Source organism: Solanum lycopersicum, chromosome 2 (assembly GCF_036512215.1).
Source record: "Solanum lycopersicum chromosome 2, SLM_r2.1".
Lineage (NCBI taxonomy): Eukaryota > Viridiplantae > Streptophyta > Magnoliopsida > Solanales > Solanaceae > Solanum > Solanum lycopersicum.
In genome coordinates this window covers 53,433,206-53,454,881 of record NC_090801.1, presented here as the reverse complement: position 1 = coordinate 53,454,881, position 21,676 = coordinate 53,433,206, and the positions used below count along the sequence as shown (strand labels likewise).

The 21,676-nt window shown below is 32.2% G+C and overlaps 3 protein-coding genes across 8 annotated transcripts; 1 reads left to right on the top strand and 2 right to left on the bottom strand.

Annotated features, from left to right (window-relative positions):
- Positions 1–539: 539 nt before the first annotated feature.
- LOC101247095 (probable galacturonosyltransferase 13) lies at positions 540–7,043 on the top strand. 4 transcript variants are annotated; one of them, XR_011214675.1, is made up of 7 exons: positions 584–1,497; positions 2,818–2,873; positions 3,047–3,202; positions 4,163–4,753; positions 5,166–5,468; positions 5,769–5,843; positions 6,109–7,043. XR_011214675.1 is itself a non-coding variant. In XM_010318813.4 (6 exons), exons 1-6 carry the CDS (start codon positions 1,284–1,286, stop codon positions 6,388–6,390), a joined length of 1,602 nt encoding a protein of 533 aa, XP_010317115.1. In that variant the 5' UTR covers positions 540–1,283; the 3' UTR covers positions 6,391–7,043. The 4 variants fall into 4 exon arrangements, 2 of the variants coding, with proteins under 2 accessions (XP_010317115.1, XP_004233377.1); XR_740178.4 differs by having other exon boundaries at positions 586–1,497; positions 3,044–3,202; XM_010318813.4 differs by lacking the exon at positions 5,769–5,843 and having other exon boundaries at positions 540–1,497.
- An 822-nt stretch (positions 7,044–7,865) lies between these two features.
- LOC101247689 (uncharacterized) lies at positions 7,866–9,888 on the bottom strand. The gene is made up of 2 exons (XM_004233331.5): positions 9,438–9,888; positions 7,866–8,746 (listed from the first exon to the last, which is right to left on the bottom strand). The coding sequence occupies exons 1-2, from the start codon at positions 9,583–9,585 to the stop codon at positions 7,980–7,982; spliced, it is 915 nt and encodes a 304-aa protein (XP_004233379.2). The 5' UTR covers positions 9,586–9,888; the 3' UTR covers positions 7,866–7,979.
- A 328-nt stretch (positions 9,889–10,216) lies between these two features.
- On the bottom strand, positions 10,217–15,683 carry LOC101247394 (uncharacterized). Of its 3 annotated transcripts, none has more exons than XM_004233330.5 (10): positions 15,356–15,683; positions 13,646–14,001; positions 13,191–13,274; positions 12,608–13,072; positions 12,248–12,383; positions 11,982–12,144; positions 11,766–11,894; positions 11,239–11,433; positions 11,009–11,131; positions 10,217–10,890 (listed from the first exon to the last, which is right to left on the bottom strand). In XM_004233330.5, exons 2-10 carry the CDS (start codon positions 13,905–13,907, stop codon positions 10,765–10,767), a joined length of 1,683 nt encoding a protein of 560 aa, XP_004233378.2. In that variant the 5' UTR covers positions 13,908–14,001; positions 15,356–15,683; the 3' UTR covers positions 10,217–10,764. The 3 variants fall into 3 exon arrangements, with proteins under 3 accessions (XP_004233378.2, XP_069149554.1, XP_069149555.1); XM_069293453.1 differs by lacking the exon at positions 15,356–15,683 and adding an exon at positions 14,113–14,676; XM_069293454.1 differs by lacking the exon at positions 15,356–15,683 and adding an exon at positions 14,342–14,434.
- Between the last annotated feature and the right edge of the window lie 5,993 nt (positions 15,684–21,676).

The window sequence follows — 21,676 nt, the reverse complement described above, 5'->3', positions numbered from 1 at the left end:
CACATTCGTGTGGTTATAAACATTTCATTAAGAATAAAAATAAAAAAATTTAAAATTAAATTATTTCTAACTATAATAAAAAAACATTTTTATTAAAAAAAAAAAGAAGCCACATAAAAATGAAATTGAGGAAATATTAAGTAAAAAACTTTCACTTCTCATAGTTTCATTTTAAACTGTATTATACACTATCTAAAAATACATTAATTAGCGAAATCAATTATTGTCTTCTTTTTACATTGGGGAAAAAAAAGAGTTGAAGAAAATTTAATTAGTCAATTTTTTGGATTGACTTGTATTTGTCTATTATTTCAAAATAATTTTTTTTATCTATTACTTAAAAAATTAATAATATTTTTTAAATAATTTACCTATAACATTAATTTTTTATTTTAAAATACTAATTAATTTTTCTCCTTGAACATCTCTATCATAATTTTAAGATTTTCAAAATAACTCTCTCTCTTCCAAGTTCCCACATGTTTATTTTATTTATTTTTGGTTATGTCATATAAGTTTCTTACAATAATAAATAGATTGAAAATTTTGTTATATTAAAACAATATATTTTTCCCCTAAAATAGAGAAAGAATTATCCATTAAAATTAGAAGAAAAAAAAACACAGAATAACACAAAAATAGGCCATTACATCCCATCTTCCCCTTTTTTTCTCTTTCTGTATTCCATTCTTCTCATCTCAATTTTTTTTTTTAGCTCATTTCAGCTCAAGAACCAAATTCCCACCTCCGATTCTGTTCGGATTTATTCATCAGATTCAAATTTTCGTTTTTTGGGGTTGATTTAATTCATTCGTTTCATACAGAGATTTTTTTTTGCACACAGATGTGTGTGTGTTTATGAAGAAATTGGTAATAGAAGGTTGTAGACGTTTCCGTTTATTATAGAAGCTATAGCTCGGTTTGGGTTTTTAGGAGGAGGTGAGAGAATCCAGTACATTGGTCTCGAAAGGGACCGTTAACGGTAAGATCCTCAAAATTTCTGTTTTGGTGGATCTGATGGTGAAATGAGCGAATTTGGACGGTTGAATTGGAAAAGAGGTTAAGAGTCTTCAAATTTGTATTGTGGTGGATATGGTGGTGAAAAAGATCATTTCTTGATTGTTTTAAGATTGCCCCACTGCGTAGAATAAAGGGAGAGATAGTGGGTGCCGTCCCTTATTTAAGGTAGCTTTTTGTTTAGCTTTGTTTGGAGTTTTGGTGAATTGGGGGATAGGGGTGGTGATTGGAGTAGATAAATTAGTTGGGGTGGAGAAGGGAGGAAGATGCAGCTGCACTTCTCACCTAGCATGAGAAGTATAACAATATCAAATAGCAATGGAGGGCTAGGTGATTTGATGAAGATCAAGGTCGCATCTCGCCAATTCTCTTACCGAAAACTCTTTCACACAATACTCTTCCTCGCTTTCTTGTTGCCATTTATCTTCATTCTCACTGCTCTTGTTACCCTTGAAGGTGTCAACAAATGCTCCTCATTTGGTACTTAATCGTTTTCCCTCCATTTACCTTTATTGCATTGTTAGATAGATCTTTAATATTTTTTTTCTGTTTTGTTTTCCTTTATTGTAATGTTAATTAGATCATGTTCTGCTTCACAAAAGTTGTTGCTTGAGGTGGAAACTTTCGTGTTTCATCATTATTAGGTAGTTTTTTATGTGTAGACTTGTAAATGCACCAGTCAAGCAACACTATGGTGATAGAGGGTATGTACCAAAAGGGACAAGATAGACCTAAATTACATGAACGGTAGTTGTCTGAGAAAAGCTATAATCTCTAGTAACCAATGCAAAAGTAGCTAAAACTAAAACATAATGTAACTATGAAAGCAAATGATCCATATGGGTGATACCAATTAGTTGGGATTACGGTTTAGTTGCACTTACATTAAGTTTAAGTAGGAATAAGTGTGGGATTCCGAAAAGAAATTACTCGAAAAGATTTGATTATGGAGCACAAATATAATACAATATATAGAGGATTCTTTTCCTTGATGAATTAGCTTGGACTTGAGCCTTGATGTATAGTTGAGTGGTTAGACTGATAAAAAAAAAAGGAACATATAGTGGACTAATCAATTGATTTTTAGGTTGCCTGGATTTTGTCACAGTTAATAGGGATTAAATCATTTCCCTCTCACTGGTAATGTGGTAGGAGTTGCTTTATTTCTTAGTTTGTTGAGTGTTGTCCGATTTACTAAAGCAGTGTTGATTATTTCTATCATTACACTATTGGAGTATTTCAGTTTGATGACAAATATCCCTTAGAAAGGAAAAGAGGGAGAATGTGATATGAGTTGAAGTACCGAGTATCTGTGTGCATTTGGGTGGGCGTGGGGGGCTTAGTGCTGTTTCATGTGTTTTGTTCGAATGGTATATGGTAAGTGCGATTCCAGATTTGCTTCTTGCATGTGCGACAAATTCTCCTATGTATACACCGTCAGTAATTGTGGTTTGTTATCTAGGTTTTTGTGCTATTTTGAATCACAAGTTTCTTCAGTTCACAATTTCATATCACATTATTCAATTGTTTTGGGATATTTCGGAATGTTGTTTCTCTGTTCCAAAGAAATGATATAAGAAGCTTTTTTGCTGGACAGACTGTTTTGGTTTTTGGACCCCAGCCTTAAAATACCAGTGTGTCTACACATGCTGTTTAAATTTGGCCTTGTTGTTAAATCTAGTTATGATGCTGGTCCTTGCTGCTTCTCTCTTAATTTAGTTCCAGAAAGGGTGCTAGTTTTCATTTTCTTTATGTTGTCCTGAGAAACCATAACCTCATTTCCTTCACATTGATCTTCAGATTGTTTAGGCAGACGATTGGGACCAAAGCTCCTTGGGCGATCTGATGGTTCAGGGGTAAAACTAACTTCCATCTACATTTTTGTTGCTGGTTTCATGTCCTAGTTTCAAATCTTGTTGAGCGTTTGAGGCTTTGAGCTGAATACCTTTCGTTGTTTTGTTTTTCTTTTGGACAAGTTTAAGTGGAATACTTTCCTTAGCCCAAGCCTTTACATTTTTTGTTTCAGCAGAAGCTTGTTAAGGATTTTGTTAAGATCCTCAATCAAGTGAACTCTGAGGAAGTGCCTGCTGGCTTGAAGCTCCCAGAGTCGTATAGTCAACTGGTTTCTGAAGTAAAAAGCAACAAGCACAGCACAAAAGAATTTGCTTTGATGTTGAAGGGAATGGTATGTGCATATAATTAATCTCTCTCTTTATTTGTGTACCATTTATTTCTAGGTGCATTAATTCTGCATTTTCATTTTCTTTATTGTTTCTCTTGCCTTTTGTTTTGGGCAGGGACAAATACAGAAAGTATGAATAATGGAATGAAATGCATGAGATTGGTTCATTAATAGCAAAGAACCCTTCTTCCCTTCATATATAGTCTGTTTTGTTCTAGGATACCAATACTTCTTCTTCTTCTCTGAATGTTAACTACTGTAGTAGATTTTGTTGCACGGTTCATTCTGATCTTTGCTATGCAATGAATTAGGTGCTGCAGTTATTTGTTTGACATAACGTAAGTTATCCAAAACCCAAGAAAAAAGTTCAGTCTAAGTTGCTTGGCCTTGGGTGTGGGTGTCTAATAAAGGTACGGATCCTTCATGATCTAAATTTTAAGATTAGGGGGTACGGATATGGGTGTGGGGATTCGGCTAAAATAATTCGAGTATCTAAAAATCGAGTTATATGTGTAAATTCTGAGACACTATGTGGAAAACTTACAAGGTATTCCAAGGGGCAAATATTGATCAAGAGGAGAACCACAGAACAAGATAAAAGGAAAATTTGTAACAGACATTTTTCTATATAAAAGCTATTCCATTTTTCTTCAATTTTACTTTAGTTTTAGTTTTGATTGCGTAAATCATTGTATCTGTCCCGTGTTTCTTCGTTGATTTCGCTAAAAGTATCCAAAATTGGTTGACCACACCCAGTGCAGATCCCACACCCACGTCGTGTCAACACGGGTACGTCATTTAAAGTGAAGAGCCCGAGCAACATTATCTACCCCATAGCTGTGGTTCTCTTAATGCCTATGCATGCATTCAGATTCTATTTATATGTTCAGATGATCTATATATAGCCTTATTAAACTTTCCTTTACACTCTTCTTTTCATATAATGAATTCATTATTTTGCAGATGGAGAGATCTGAAAGGGAGATCAGGGAATCAAAATTTGCTGAGTTAACGAATAAACATTTTGCAGCAAGTGCAGTTCCAAAAGGCATTCACTGTCTTTCACTGCGTTTGACTGATGAATACTCGACCAATGCTCATGCACGCAAGCAGTTGCCTTCACCAGAACTACTCCCTTTGCTTTCTGACAACTCATTGCACCATTTTGTACTGTCAACTGATAACATCCTAGCTGCAGCAGTTGTCGTCAGTTCTGGCGTGCAGTCAGCTCTAAAACCTGAAAAGATTGTTTTCCATGTCATCACTGATAAGAAAACATATGCAGGCATGCATTCATGGTTTGCTCTGAATCCTGTCTCTCCTGCTATTGTGGAAGTTAAAGGTATTCATCAGTTTGATTGGCTGACAAGAGAAAATGTTCCCGTACTCGAAGCAGTTGAGAGCCATTATGGGATTCGGAAATACTACCATGGAAATCATATTGCAGGTGCCAATCTCAGTGATATTACTCCACGCTCTTTTGCCTCAAAATTGCAGGCTAGAAGTCCAAAATACATATCCTTGCTAAATCATATTCGCGTATATTTACCAGAGGTAACACTTCGTCATATATCATAAATTGTCTTCTGTTGCTCTAACTTATAATTTGGAAGGATGAAATCGTCAGGTCAAAAAGTCTTGATAAGAGATGGATAACCTAGTAAGGACAAGGGTGGTTATTCAAGTTGCTAACGGTGCAGAAGTGGGAAGGACCGCTGTTGAGCTCCTGCATAGGGGTACGGAGGGGAGGGTGTTTTATACCATATCAAAACAAAAGGAAAACAAATGGAAAGGAAAAAGTGATAAATGAATACCACTAGTTTTAAATTTTTAATCATAACCTCTCAGGAATACAATTCCAGGATAAATCTAGAGACAATGATAATTCTTATTCCGCACTGTATAGATAGATATGTATGCTCTCTTGCCGGTACATGTTTGTGATTTTTTGTGTTGTATTTTGCAGCTTTTTCCGAACCTTGATAAAGTGGTTTTCTTAGACGATGATATTGTAATTCAGCGTGACCTATCCCCCTTGTGGGACATTGATCTGAATGGTAAGGTGAATGGAGCTGTTGAGACCTGTAAAGGTGAAGATAGGTGGGTGATGTCTAAGCGATTCAGAAATTACTTCAATTTTTCTCATCCTCTCATTGCAAAGAATTTGAACCCCGATGAGTGTGCATGGGCTTATGGGATGAATATATTTGACTTGCGTGCATGGAGAAAGACAAGTATAAGAGATAGTTATCATTCGTGGCTTAAAGAGGTAATCACATCTTCATGATTTCTTAACCTAATCTTTAAATATATGAATTTTCTAAATTCCACGAGATCTTTATTTTTTGTCTGGAGCTGGAGATACTTTTTTTTAAAAATCTTATAAAAGCCACAGTTCTTCCTGTATTCCTGCTTATGTCTTCATATTACTTGTCTTCTTTTGTGGCTCATTTAACTTCTTTCGAGTGGCATGTTCATCTAGGAGACACAAGTATGTCCTAGATCGGCATTTTTACTTGTTATATGAGATAAGCTTTGTGATCTTGGTTTTCTGTTTGACACTTTACAGATATTGTGATTAAGAAATTTGAAGGTTCTAGAGGTCTGTATTGTCTACTTTTGGGTCCTTTCTTCTATAAACAAGGTATTACCGTGGCATGGAATCTTTGCTTTACCTATTATTTCCCAATGGGATTGGTGTAGATTAGATGTTGTGCGACTAAATTGTGTTGTATTATGCCACTCAAGGATTTATCTATTATTTCAGTTCTGAAAACATTTGAATAATTTTATCTACTTATAATTGCAATTCAACTTGAAATCATGCAATCGAGTCTTCAGTGTTTTCTCAATATGGTGAACGGAAATAAGCTTTTGGTTGGCATTCTGAAGCTTTTTGATCATTGTAGAATCTGAAGTCTAACTTAACAATGTGGAAACTTGGAACACTCCCTCCTGCTTTGATTGCATTCAAAGGTCATGTTCATCCTATTGACCCGTCGTGGCACATGCTTGGCTTGGGCTATCAGAATAATACCAATGTTGAGAATGTGAAGAAGGCTGCTGTCATTCATTACAATGGTCAATCGAAGCCTTGGCTTGAAATAGGATTTGAGCATCTCCGGCCTTTTTGGACCAAGTATGTTAACAGCACCAATGATTTCATTAAGAACTGTCACATATTGGAGTAGTGTACGTGTTATGCTGCAAGGACAATACGCAGGATAGAAATTCAAATGGCATAGGCTTTGCTGAATATTTGCTAGGGAACTTAAAATCGAATCGAGAAGGAGATTCTGATACTTGACAGAATTGGCTGGGATATATATTCAGGTATGGGATGTGTGCTACTTTGACTCACTTCTATGAAGAGTACCTGTGATACTAGCATGGATATGAGATTCGTTCTTCCCATTTGTAAAATAAAAATTCGTTGCCTAGCTTGTTGATGTGACAAAAGTACACATTATATCTGCACTTTAGATGGATGTAGTATACATTTGGCTCTCACTGTTACCATCAGTGATACAAAATCGGGACATAACGAGAAGAAAAGCTAGGATGTGGCGCTCACTTTTGGCTATACATTTGGCTCCATTAGAGGTTGAGATGATTCTTTTGGCTTCATTTCATTATTTTTTTACCTAGTCAGTTTGATCGCCATCGCCCTTGTTGTTTTCTCAATATCTTGTCATTTTAGACAGTAGATTATAGAAAATTTTAAGTCCCTTGTTAATGAACTGTGTAGGTTATACATATTGGTACTTTTTTGTATGATCAAGAGTAATTATAGACAAGCTCAGATTATTATTATTTTTTTTTATCAAAGTTCTTCATTCACAGACCTCTGATTATATGTTCCATGTTTTTAGCATAAACTGGGGATGTGGTTTGTTAATTTTCTTTTTCACTGCAATTAAGTTATCTCTTCTGCAATAAATCATGTTTTAACATTTGACAGTGAAAATCAAAATTTAATTTTAAAAGTTGTATTTCTGTCTTGAAAAACAACATATAGTTTGTTTTTTAGCACACTTTTAAAATAGCAACACCTCCAAATATGAATATTATTTCAAATATAGTAAAAAAATATAACCAATTGTTATTTAAAAAATTAATGTTAGTACTATTAATAATAAGATGTGATGCTTTGACTCATTCTTGTGAAGAGTACTATAACACTAGGCATGGATATGAGATTTTGTTACTTAATATGGTAATTTCCATGTATTGGGATTATAGTTAGCTTATAGAGTTAATTACTTCAATAATAGTGATTAGTACTAAGGTTAGTCAAGTTGTTAGGGCTCGTTTAGTCCCTAGATTAAATTTGGAATAAAATATATATTACGTTTGGTAAATGGTATTTGTACCATCTTATCTTCCTGATGTTCAGAAATTATAATCTCAAAATAATTTAATTCGTGTTTCAAGTAACCCCCTTATAAGGGCTCATTAATTAAGGGTGCATTATCAGATACTAAAATTTGTATAGATAATACATGAATTAAAGGATTAGAAGCATGTATAACATCAAAATTGAAGAGTCCATATATTTTTTTCAATCAATCTATACATTCTATATAATACTAAGATATGCATAGCTAATACATGAATTATACGATTAGAAGCAGGTATAGCATCAAAATTGAAGAGTCCGTGCAACTTAGACAATAATATCATTATCTTTTTAATTGGTTAAAAAAAACAATGCATAATAATTTACAATAATTTGGGCCTTCTACTTTCAACAACACAAATCTAAACTCAAAAATTCACATCACCAAACTTTCTTTGGAGTCATAAGCCCAAGAACTTCATCCCAAAGCCCAACACTTCCCACATCAGAAAGCCCAATTACACTTGGGCTACAAGCAGCTACAGTCCAATAACCAGCTCTAATCTCATCCTTCAATTGATCTTTTTCCCATGCACAATACCCATCAAAAAACCTAAAATTATCAACCCCAACAACATCCCTTTTCACCATTTCAGAAGCACATCCCACACTTTCTTTTGTACCATAGTACAAACCTCTCATTACTTCATCAAAAACACCACTTTTTCCAAGCCCATCTTCATTTGGGCTTACTAAGAAAAGCCCATCTTCTAAAGGCCCACCAAAAAACAATGGCCTATTAGCAAATGTCCCCGACATGTCAAGTACCGACGGTTTCATTTCCTTAATGGACATGAGTGAAGGCCTGTTTAAAATTAAGCCCATTGGGCCTATTGGGCCCATTGACAACAACAGAACTACAGTCCGTTCAAATATGTGAACGCCATCCAGCTTTTCGGTAGCGATGAGTATACAACCTTTTTCCGGTTCGTGAATGGTGTGGGCCCATTTCGTGCCGATTGTGACGGCCGGAGGCGGAGGAAGATCGTCGACGGTGTCGGGATTGACGACGGAGGAGCGATCTTCTGACCGGGAAGCTCGTTCGCCGGCGACTAAGCGTGCTCGAAATGATCGCCAGTCTGTTTCAGTGAAAGGCCTTTCTTCATCTTGAGGTGAAGGTGATGGCAATGGTGAACTTGCCTGGCAACCTACAAGTATCAAAATTTTCTTAATATATGTTTATCTGATCATCTTTTATAGCTTAATTTGAAAATTACCTGAAAATCTGTTTCATTTTACAGTATGTGCCAAAATTTATGTGATTCAAAATGTTTCATATATAAGCATTTAAATTCGTAATAATTATGGATTTGTGATTAGTAGTTCTTTTACTTAAATACGTAAGTTCTATTATTTTAAGAACTTGAACATTTTAGGATCAAGTTCTTAATGAAAATTAGATGGTTTGACTCTCGTACTTTGAATCGTGTTGATAGATACCATTGGCGGAGATAGATAGGACCGAGGGGTTCGATTGAAACTCCTTGATAGGAAACTACACTAACTATATTAGATGTTGAAACACTTTAGCTTTTCGGGTGTGTGGTTTATATTTTGATACGCTTAATGAAAATCCTCACTCCGCTTTTACATTAGTGATCATGAGATTAATAGTTCCTCACACTCTTAAAAATGTCAATGGATGTGTGTTGGATTCTCCAAAAGTAGCATATTTTGGAAAATCTGACACGATGCGGCATCAAAAGTGAAGATTCGGTGCAACTAACTTAGGAAGTAATTGAGATTTGATCCTGATCACTACTGGACCGACTCATAGGAGCCTCCGACGAAAATACCTTTGAGAAACAAAAGTAAGGAAACAAGAAATAGGGCACTTACATGTCACTGAAAAAGGATTACCAACTTTTTTGGGCTGATGAAATTGACTAACAAATGACCTCCTCCTTGTAGAATAAGAAACTCTTGATCCTAACAAAGGGAAGAGTTTCTCTGAGAGGGGCTTTGAAGTGACAAAGCAAGCTTCCATATTGAATTAAGAATGTCTTGCCTTAATTAGCCAAATAATACTGCAATTGCAGATTTAGAGAGATTCTTGCTATAAAAAGAAATTGATCAGTGTGTATATATTGGATAAGTGGATATAGCAAAAAGGTATTGATGTATGAAGAGAGAATTCATTGTGTTATATATGGAGAATGTGGTTACATGTAGACCACATGAAGTTTTTGAGCTAATCCAGTACAAGTAGGATACCTTTTCACTGTTGGCAGAGTTAAATTCCTATAAGTATGGGCCAATGGATATGGCTTTACACATAAGCAGATAGGCCAAAAGTTATCAAGAAATTGTTTGGTTCTTATAAGTTAGAATTGGCTAAGGTTTAATCTGAAGAAATCTAGTGCACTTTTATGAGTGATGTGTTGTGATTCTAGCCACAGACTGCCAGTATGACTTCTTGTTTCCTTAGCCTTCTTTCTTTTGTCATTTCATTCTATCTTTCTTGATTTGGTATTAAAGTTTTAACTATCCATAATACTCCTTTCATTTCGATTTTATTCTTCTTTTTAGTCCGTTTTTAAATAAGAATATATCTAAAAAGAAATTATATAAGTTTCATTTGGTGATTCAAGTAGTTCCACTCGAAGGAAAAAGCTGAATTTACAAGTTCCCCACTAAAAAAGGGAATACCAAATTAAATGTTATTATTTGGTTCAAGTGCTACCATTACATGGAAGCTCAAAAGCTTCTCCAATATAAACCATTACAACCTAAAAGATCAAAATTACAAGCATAATGCTCTAATTCAGAAATAATCTCATAAATACAAATAAGATATCCTTCTCCACCAAACATTTTGATTCTTTATCACATCAAGGTGTGGCGGAATAGTTGAGATTCCTTTCACCTCTAACTAGAAGTGTCAAGCTAGCACTTCAGGAATGGAAAACTTTTTGAGTTACGAGCGGTTTACTCCCCTTGCGTCTTATCCAACGCAAATGGTTGAAGCAGATCAAGTATGCTAAGTCAGTTGGTTCGGAGTACCACGAGCGTCCACTATAACTTAGTGAGTTAGTAACAATTGGTGCAAATATAATACTAAATGTGAGGTGTTGTTTTTCTTAACAACAAATGAGCTATATACAGAGCTCAAGATACACTAACATCTACTCCCCTATGTAACATGTCGCTGTAGGTTTTAGATGTATTATTCTGAACAAGAATCTTCCTCAACTCTCACAAGGGTGGGTATTTGGCCATGATCAACAAAATCAATCTTGTTCAATCTAACACAACCAAGCACTTTCTCTGGCAGCTCCTCTGGCTTCTGTGCCTGTAGAATTTAGTGATTACACAATGAACATACACCATTAATAAAGCCTGAAGAAATTAAGCCGACCATCCTCAAAACTACTAGCATCGTATGTGTTTTCTGAAAAGAAATGACAAACCTGAATTGTTAGACCAAAATCAAGTATTCCATGTCGTAAACGTTCTCTAAAAGCATCGAGCCCCTTTCTTGCTATGTAGCTGAAGCGATGAATGTCAAGATCAACTTCTAGGTAATTCGGGCCCTATAATAAGCAGAGACCATGCACATTGAGAATTTTGTGGTGTTAAAAAAGAACCACACTGTTGATAAACTGACAAACAAACTAAAGTCAGGGTATCAAAGATCCACCTGATAAAAATTGTGTTGAGGGCGGGAAAGCACAGGCTTGTCATTGTAAGCATTCAAAAGCTTCCTTTCAGTTGAACTTGTAACAATCTCATCTGGATTAACCAACCCAACCATAATCTTCAACCTCTCTCTGAAAGGAACAGTTGATTCTTTTGCAAAACCTTTCACCTTTTCCATGTCATCCTCGATGAATCTCTATCATTTAAACGAGTAGCACGTATAAAGGAAACATAAATCGGGAAGCAAGGCAGATCAGAATAACCATATCAGCAAAGGACTCTATCGCCAGCTATGAAGGAAGTAATTGTCAATCATTTAAATTGCAAGATGGTGAAGTTAACGACCTCCCTAGCCTAACCTTTCAGCTAACCACTGTCCAAAATGGAACACAGAACTAGCATACTCTACTTTCTGCCTCTCCCCTCGTTAATACCTTCCTTAAATTACAAGTAAAGAGGAAGGGAAAAATGAAAAACGAAAGGAGTAGAAAATCCGTTGATTTTGCTTCATAAAGTTGACATAAGTACCTTGATGGTGTCCTGAAACTGGGGAGAGATGTCCTCCTCAAAAGTTTCAGTAAGTTTGAAATATACTACAAGGCTCAAGCCTTCTCCATCAGCATCACCAACGAACATCGGAGCAGGATAAGTTGGCAGCTGTCAAAGAAGAACCATATCGGTTAGAATAGAATGTTATGTCAAATAAAATCTACTTCGTTTAGTTGGGAGAGACTGCTCTAATACCTGAATGTTAATAATTAGTAAAGGTGGTATTCTTCCATCTCCTTTTATAGAAGGAAGCTCAATGTGTTGTGCTATATGATTGATCTTTCTTGGGCAAACAAATAAGTCTACCCCAATTGGAGTATAAGGTGACACATTTGTAGCAGGGGCTTTCCTCTTATCTCTGCAGATTAAACGGAAAAATTGTAAAGAAACAGGTTTAAAATCCATTATAGAAGTCCTACAACTGTAATTGATTGGTAAAAAAATGAAGGTTGAGAGCGTACTTGAAATAACTATCACCACGGAGCTTAAAGTTTGAAGGCTCGATCTTTGACCAACTTCCTGCGATAGACTTTTCTTCTGTGCAACAGGGAATTAAAAGCCCAGCCCTGGGGCGGCGAAGAAACTTTCTTGAAGAACCTACAAGAATACCACTATGTTAATGTATTATTAACTAATCATCACCGTAGCTTTTCAACCTTCCATCTCTAGACCGGGAAAAATCTAAACTTGAAGGTGCATCATGATCTCAGCAAGATTTTGCTAGTAGTTAGATTCGAAAATAATGAGGATAAAAATGTGATTCTCTTATTGGACTCCATTTATGCTGAAAATGAAGTATAGAAATGAGGCGAGGTACTCACAAAATTCATTTTCTTCCCCATCAACAGATGTCCTCTTCATAGAAAGCCTTATAATAGTCGACTTCTTTACTTGAGAATGTGGAGCTGAGTTTTGTCCATTTATGATTTTGTCATTGAAACTCAAGGTATTTACCAGCTTCGGTAAAACAGACTTGAAAACAGTTTCCTGAGTTTTCTCCTGCATCTGAAGTATCTCCTTTTTAACATTTTTAAAACTTGCATACGCACGATCCAAGTTCTTCTTCTTTTTTGTGCCAAAATCTTCACCCTTCCCCATGGATGGACGTTCATACTCCTGAGCAGTTACAACTGCAGTTCCACTTGGATCCTGAACTCCATCTTTGCTCAAGCCATCTATCTTGAGATATTTCTCATGATATTCTTTGTACTTATGTTTGCTATCCATAAAGCATGATGAAGTTTCATACTGAACTACTTGTCCATTTGAAATGTTGGGGAAACTATCTAGAAGGAATAGAATGAAAATATCATAACTTTGTTCAAGAATGATGGCCTTCTTAATCCATAGATAGACAAAGTCATCAATTGTAAGCACAACAACAAAGAAACTGATGATCATTACCTCCATGAACACTACTAAAGTCATCATCTGAGTCGGATTCAAAAATGCTGTGCGAGTCGAACCATGCTTCTTCTTGGCAAACAACTGTAAAAATGTAAATCTCTTAAACTTTTCAAGCTTACAGTTCAAAAAAAATTCATTATCGATAGCCTAAGCACACAAAACTCCGTTTGCTAAGATGTTAGAATGCATATTTGTTCCTTCTTGTGAACAGAAAAGGCACCAGAACTAACATAACCACAATAAAAGGTATAAAAAGCGTCATGATACAAAACATGTAGCAGGATTATTATATCTTTATTCTTTAAACCTATGCTGCTCGGACTCTCCAAAAAAGTTGTCAAACCTGTGTCAAATTCTCCAAAAATACACTTTTGAAGAGTCCATTGAGCATTGAGCATAGGCATATGATAATATAAGGTTCAAAATAGAAAAAAAAAAAGAGAAGAGTTTACCGTTGCCATCTATTTGATTATGCTGCCACTGCAATTGAGTAAGATGAAATGTGGAGTTGGAGACCTCAGATGTTCTGCAAGTTGTTGTAGTTGTATGAACAAACTCACTAACAGCAATGTCTGTCACCCGCGCATCGCTGTTTCTTTTCCTGGTTCCTATTATACCTGAGTTTGAATTCTTTCTATGGTATTTTCTGTGGCGACGATGGTGTTTCTTCCTTGCCCTGATTGTGGTTGCTGGAGTTGATACACAACCACCCATTATTACTACTCAGCTCACAAATCTGTCTGCTAATTGCTGATGAACACCATGCAAAGATGTAAATTTCGATTGGAACTCACGAAATTATGTATACCTGGAACATGAACAAGAGAAACTTGAAATCTCTGAATATACAATTCCTTATAATAACATATTCAGTGAAATCTCACAAAGTAGGGTCTGGGAGGGTGTAGCGTATGCAGACCTTTTCCTATGGAGGTAGAGAAACTGTTTTTGAAAGACCCTCGTCTCAAGTGAAGAAGCAAATCAAAGTAATAATTGAAAGGAAAAACGACAATACAGAAAACATAACAACGTCTACGTCAAGAAGAAGTCACAATCACATCAACTACAAAGATATGACTAGTAAATGAGTTTGAAATTTGATTCAATACATTATCTGCATTTGCGATTACTGAGTACAAAAGGCTTACCTTAATGAAGTACTTAACATCTGGAACTAATAGTAATATCTACAAATGAATCTTGATTTAGCAGTTTTCAAAATCTTATCTTATATATGCTTTAGAATAAAACTCAAAAAAATGAGACAAAAGCTGTTTTTAACAGGCTTTTAAAAGCAGTGAACCTCAAAAAACAGATGTAATACAAGAATATTACTGACCAAAAAAAAAAGCAAAAAAGAACACAAAGATGGCTAAATGCAAAGAAACTAATGAAACAAACTATAATAATTTCATGTGCTACACATAAGAAAAAGTAGATAATTTAGAGACATAACTAAAAAGGTGTTCGATATAAATGTAATAAACTGCTTTTTCTCTCATTTTTTATTTTTATATTTTCCTTGTCCTGTATATTAAAATTGTTAATGATGAAAAAGGATGGAATTGAAGATGACCTTGTATTCACTTTCAGAGACTGAATCAGACAAAACAATTGTCAGATTAGGCATAAGAGAGAATGAAGCAAAAAATAGGTCCACATTAACATCATAACACAAAACAAACAAACAAAAGAATAACAACACCAAAGTTGTTAGAAACTATTAAGAAGAAAAAAAAATTAACAAAGCAATTGCTTTAAAAAGCGGAAAAAGACAAAATATAAAGAATGATGATGAGAACAACAACAATATATGATTTATTAATATTTCGTGATACAGAAAAATTGTTTTTCAAAAAAACTCTCAAACTCAAATGCAGCTATAAAATATCAAGAACGAAAACAGCAAAAAAAAAAAATCACAATACAACAAGCTACTAATCAATAGGTCAAGAATTAAGAAATACATGGGATGAATATGTTACCAAAATTTCAAAAAAAATTAATTCCAACCCCCAACTTTAAGGTAAATAATTAATAACAAAGCACCAACTACGTCTCGATCTCAAACAAGTCATACCCCGCAACACAAAAAATGGGACATCAGTTGTAAATTCTGGTAGATACCCACCATCAATATATATACATGAAAAAGTTCATACCTTTTTGTTTTTTTGAATGAAGAGAACACCATTAACAATAATAATAATAAATGAATGTAGGTCTCCCTCTCTGTGAAAAAAAAATGAAAAAAATTTCAAGAAACAGAGAGAGAGAAAGGAGAAGAAACTAGAAAGAGCAAATGGGTCCAAACGGGTCGGATCCAAGCTCTTTTGGATTTGTTTCTGTGGAAATTTTTTTCTGAAAAAAAAAAGAAAAACAGAGAGAATTGAGAGGAAGAAGAAGAAGAAGGATAAGATGGTAATTTGACGTAATTTCTGAGAGTGCGTGCGAGTGTTTGTTTATTGATATTTATAGTATTTTAAATTTAAAAAAAAAGGTGCGTCTGGTTGTCTTCAAAAACAAAATCATTATTACAACCCTCCGTCCATTTCTCTGCCCCACCAAACACTGTCGAGGTATTATTAACGTAATTAATTTCTTTATTTTTTTAAAAAAAATATATATATATATATGTATACTCCGTAGAGTATCAATTATCTTTTATCGTTATCGTTAAAGATATGGTCTAGTTGGTGAAATTATTTTTTTTCTTAATTATAGATTTTGAATTTGAATTCTGAATGTGAAAAAAAAATTGATAGAAAAATCTTCGTCTTGAATAACACCCTATCCGGTGTAAATTTAAAAAATTTTGAACTCTTACGTGAATATCAAATAGCACCGAGTCAGCTAAACAAAAGTTATCTTTATTGTTCAAAAAAAGGAAGAGAAAAAAACTTTATTTATTGTAATAATATCTACAAATTTGATCCTTCGGGGTAGATCAGTGATTTGGACCTGGAACTTTCATATTTGAGGTCTCAAATTCGGAACCCCTTGTCAGGTAAAGCAAGAGGTATGCCTTCTAGGACGAGCTCGTTGCACCAAGCTTGCCTAGTACAAATTACCTCTCCTATGTAGTTCGCGAGCTATTACATAGACACAAAGATTTTATTCTGTGAACACCCAAAAAATAGCAACTGCGGATTTCCCTTGTCATCAAAAAATAGCCACAAATTTGAACCTACCTAAGTACACCAACGTATTAGTTATCCTACTTTTTATAAAATAATATATAAGCTTTTGTAATATATATACATATATAAATATTTTTAAATTATAAATCATATATCATATTAATTTTACGTATAAATAATTTATCTTAAATTATAAATCATATATCATATTAATTTTACGTATAAATAATTTATCTTCTAAATCAATTAATATAAATATAATATTACTTATGGAGAAATTAATATATCTCTACCTTACACCAAACAACTATTGATTTTCCTAACGTCACCTGACATTCTTTCGGTCCAGAGTTCGTTCCTATGACGAAACGAATTACTCTCTGTTGTAATTTATTTATTTATTTATTTATTATTATATATTAAAGAAAATATTTTTAAAATATTTTGATAATTTAAATCTTTTATATGGTATATTATTAACAACTTAAAAAATATTTTCATATATACTACATATTTTTATTTGAGAATTTGCAAAATTTTAACTGTTTTTTTTTCTTTTCTTTTTAGTACTCCAATTAGAATAGTACAAACAAACAAATGGACGAAGAAAGTAATTGAAGTTAATTGGAATAATTGTTTTGGCCAAAAAAAATTTGGCCAGAATAATATTTTTACTATGTTATTTTATTTTTAAAATATATTTATCTTTTAAACTTTAATACTTTTTCACTAATACTTGAAAAAAAATTAGTTTATTTTAAAATAAAAAAATATATTGGTAATTTTCTAGCACTTCCCAAGTTGATTATGGCAAATTAATGTTGGACTACCAAACATTTATTGGATTAGACTAATATCATCTGATTCTGTATTGCTCATTCATTAAATGATGTACATAATTACAATCGATGAAAATTCTACTATTTAAAATCATTATCGAAAATAAATGAAATTATTGAAAAAAGATCATATACAATTTAATCATTATGAATATATTTTTTTAAAAAAATAGAGTAAAAAAAACTCGAACTCAAAGCCTCTTAATTAAGGATGGAGTACTTACCATTCTATCACAATCCTTATTGATGGAATTAATGAATTCACTCCGATCTAAATTCAAATTTATTTCGCTCCTTTATTGCGTTGTATGTAATAAAAAAAAAATTAGACAAATTCAAAATTCGACATTAATGAATTCAAATTTAATTTATTTAATATAAATATCTTAATTTTATATAATTTGAATTAATAAAGTGTCTTAAATTTTAATCAATAAATATCTTAATTTTAATTAATAAAGTGTCTTAAATTCGATATGTTGACTAAGAGTACACTTTTATTGATTTTGCCATTTACATTGACTTTGTGAGCACATGTACATTCTAAAAGCTAAATTCATTTCTCATTCAGCCAAAAAATAAATAGCCATGCATGTTACACCCTAAATTCAAGGCAGCCCAAAGTCAAATAAATAAATTTTAAAATATATATATATATATATATATATACACACTCATATAATTATATTTTTATTCCAACAAATTAACATTATTGGACCCAAATTATATAAACCACTCAAATCTATACAGAAACCTCATGGTGCAGATGCCGAGATGCGAAGCTAAAGTGAATTTTAAAATAATATTGTTTGATATATACATGTTAATATAAATATATTTATTTAATTTTCTAACATAAATATAAAATCTATGAAAAACATGAATTCCCACTTAACTTCACCTCTAAGCTCATGCGATTAATCAAATTCTATTTTTTTTAATTATTTGTAATGGAGCCTAGATGGAAAGTCTCGTATTATGAGGTAAAACACTATTTAAAAAAGATGATTACGTACTTGAGGGACTCATACATGAAATTGTTGATAAGGTTGAAGATTACTAATTTCAACTCCATCATAACACTTGTTTGTAATTTACATTATATTTTTTAAAAAAAATTAATTAGTCTAATTGAAATTTATCTGTTATTTTATTAAAGATTAAAAAGCTTATAAAGCTTGAACCTTGAATGTGCATAAAGTTAATGTATATACACGGTTTCAAGTTTTATTATGGAATGTGTGTTAGGATCGAATTCACGCCACACACTTGATGAATGAAGAACACAAGAAATTTCTTGAGAAAGAGATGAGAGATCTAGAGAGAGAAAGAGAGAAACCAATATTTCGTGATAACACCCCGTGAGTAAACTTCCACGGCGATGGGGTATATATATATATTAATAAATCAGAGTATTTTTTGTTACAGAGAATAAATGGAGAATAAATAATAAATCCTAAAATTTAGGTCGGGCCGCTGCCTCCGAACCCCTCTTTCGGACGGGGGGCTCCCACCACCCCATAACCCCCTGGCAACCTCACTGCGGAGGTTAAACGCATAAACAGTTATATATATTAATCAGGCTCAACAACCTAACAATATGATCATCAAATTGATCGAACAAAAATAAATATTAATTATGAGATCATGAAATTAAACTTCAGAGAATTTAAAGTATTTAACAAACCAATTAAGTAAACAAAAAGATATATAACATTGAATTGTGTCTCCTTATAAATTAAATACAAAAATATGCATAATTTCATGAATGATTACTTAATTTTTTTTTTTATAAAAAAGTTACTCAACTTTATTTAGGTGCCAGAAAAATCACTAGATTGTATTTGAAATAAAACATCATTCAACTTGTCATTTAATTTTAATTTAGTTTAATAATCAAAATTATTAAAATATTTTTATATAATAAGAATTTCATTTAACTTTATCTAAGTATCATAAAAATTACTAAATTGTATAATTTGTAGTCAAATTGCCTAAACGACTCAAGAAAAAGTCATTTAACATATGAAATATAATTGAGACAATTTTAACTTGCGTTTTCTTATTCTCTGTCGTGAGTATGTACATAGTTTGAGGAGTTAAAAAAGGATCATTAATATACTTAAGTTATATCAGATTTTTTAGTTTGATAATTGAATTATGTATTGATATTAGAAATTTTCTATCTAAATTATCACCTAATAAATAGCAAAATACACTTCATTTGGGAAAAATAATTTCACCGGCAAATTTAAATAAACTAAAGTTAAAATTATAAGTGTTTAAATTAATTTATTCTGACATTCATAAACTTTTCCTCCATTTTGTTAGTTGTGGTCTTGTCTCTATTACGATGGAATTAATATCTTCGACTTCTTCATGGAAAAATAGTGCACCTGCGAATAAGAGGTAGAGTCAAAATTAAAAGTTTAGAGATACGTTCTAAGTTTTCTTTTAAAGGATTTGAATTTTGATTTGTTGATAGTCTATGATTCCTTCCTTATCATTAAGCTATTAATCGATTTTGTTATAGGATTTCACAAGTTAATGTACATACTTCCTCCGTCTTATTTTATATGTCACATTTCTGATCTTAAGAGTCAAACAAGTCTATCATTGACCATAAATTTTTTTATAGATCTTTTAAACATTTTGAATTATCAATTATTGTGACTCATATTACTTTTTACATAGTTTATAAATATATAAATTTAATTTTAAAAAAATGAAGATTTCATGCGCAAATTTCCAATCAAACTTAAATTGTTTGACTTTCAAAACATGTAAGGTATCATATAAATTGAGACAGAGGGAGCATATATCTATTTCATTTTTTAGTACAAAAATAGAATCACCACAACAAAAATGATCATTAATGACATTTAATTCTTATTGCCGCTTAATGTGTATTTTTAGCGGCAATTGTCACTCTTTCTGTGTGTCCCTAAAGTCTTTAGCGACATTGGTTCTAACGACACTTAACTAATATCGGTAAGACTTTAACACTCTTTATTAGTGTCAATATCTAATGCCGCTAAAAATTATTTTTGTTGTAATGAATATACCAAAACGTTATTGGCTTTGTCCGAATCCACCAACCTAAGCCTACAACATCCAATCTAGTCAATATCTAATGTGTTTAGCTAATAATTAGGTGATAGCTCAGGTAAATAGCTCACACTCGCAATACATATAGTTCAAATATGAAACTCAATTAAAATAGTTTAAACATAATTTTGATCATTTAACTCTAATTCAAAATAAACGAACTTAATTTTGTCGTCTTTAAATTATTTCTAATAGAGCTAACTCTAAATAGAATAAACTATAAATCAAATACGTAACACAAATATACACCAATAGGTTTTGAATAAAGGTAGGATTTGGAATATTTGGGAATTATCGAAGCAACACAGGCTCATCATGTGGATGGATAACCTGTTATATTCTCTGGGCTTTTAATTAATTATAATTATAGTACTCATAATATTTTCTTTTAAGTCAATTTTATTGATAAATGATACGATTAATTAATTATTTTATTAAGGTAAAATATAGTAATTTATGTATAAATTTTATAAAATAATAAGTATTGTGATTTATATATTTATAAAAAAGGATGATGTATAAAATAAAACGGATGGACTTAACCATAATAATTTTTTTTCAGTGTTAATAAAACATCCTAATTCTTCTCTATAAATATACTATTATTTCTTCCTTTATTAATTCAATAAAAATATTTATGTAAATAATCACTGAATATTTTTTTTATTGAAAAATAATACTTCTTTCGTCGTATATCTATTTTGTACGGTGTTTAAAGAATTCTATATCAGAAGATAATTTTTCTAGTTTATCCCTTAATTAAAAAAACTTGTTGGATGTAGGAGCGGGGGGTTCGATATTCGGTTTGAATTTCTCAAATTTAAAGTCCAATAATTCCTTAATTGGTAATTAAAAGTTGATATCAAATATTAAATTTTTAAATTTTCGATTTGATAATTCAATAAATAATCAATTAAATTTTGATTTGATACGATATTCAGCAATACCGTGTATATCGTTGAATCTGCTCCTCTTGATCGTTAATTTCTTAGCGTGAAAGGACATAATTAAAAAAAGATTAAGTTTATAATTGCATTGGACAAGATCCAAGAACATAGTTTTTAAAAAATGATTATATCTAAACTCGTATTCCAACATATTCAACGGTGATTATTTGAACAACAATTACTTCACTACATAATTTGGATCTTTGCATGCATGTATACTATCCAAAACTACACTAATCAATTTTTTTATATTTGATTAGTCAGAAATTTTTTTAAAAATATTTTTTTAGATAAATAAATATTTTAATCTGATTAAAGAATATTTATATATTGCACTCGATTGATCGATAGTTTCATAATTATCAAATTTATGAATCTAGAAATTTACAAGGTTTTGCAATATTCTTGATCAAAATATTATTATTATTATTATTTTTGGAAATTAAAAT

Bases quoted from the DNA above. Each gene is read 5' to 3' on its own strand.
- LOC101247689 (XM_004233331.5), bottom strand. From the start codon at position 9,585: ATGGAAGCTTGCTTTGTCACTTCAAAGCCCCTCTCAGAGAAACTCTTC. The intron at 8,747-9,437 runs GTAAGTGCCCTA...TGATACTTGTAG, and splicing joins TAATCCTTTTTCAGTGACAT to GTTGCCAGGCAAGTTCACCA.
- LOC101247095 (XM_004233329.5), top strand. From the start codon at position 1,284: ATGCAGCTGCACTTCTCACCTAGCATGAGAAGTATAACAATATCAAAT. The intron at 2,874-3,043 runs GTAAAACTAACT...TTTTTGTTTCAG, and splicing joins GGCGATCTGATGGTTCAGGG to CAGAAGCTTGTTAAGGATTT. The intron at 3,203-4,162 runs GTATGTGCATAT...ATTATTTTGCAG, and splicing joins CTTTGATGTTGAAGGGAATG to ATGGAGAGATCTGAAAGGGA.
- LOC101247394 (XM_004233330.5), bottom strand. From the start codon at position 13,907: ATGGGTGGTTGTGTATCAACTCCAGCAACCACAATCAGGGCAAGGAAG. The intron at 13,073-13,190 runs GTAATGATCATC...TATTCCTTCTAG, and splicing joins CTTTAGTAGTGTTCATGGAG to ATAGTTTCCCCAACATTTCA. The intron at 11,895-11,981 runs GTATTAGAGCAG...CTTCTTTGACAG, and splicing joins TACTAATTATTAACATTCAG to CTGCCAACTTATCCTGCTCC.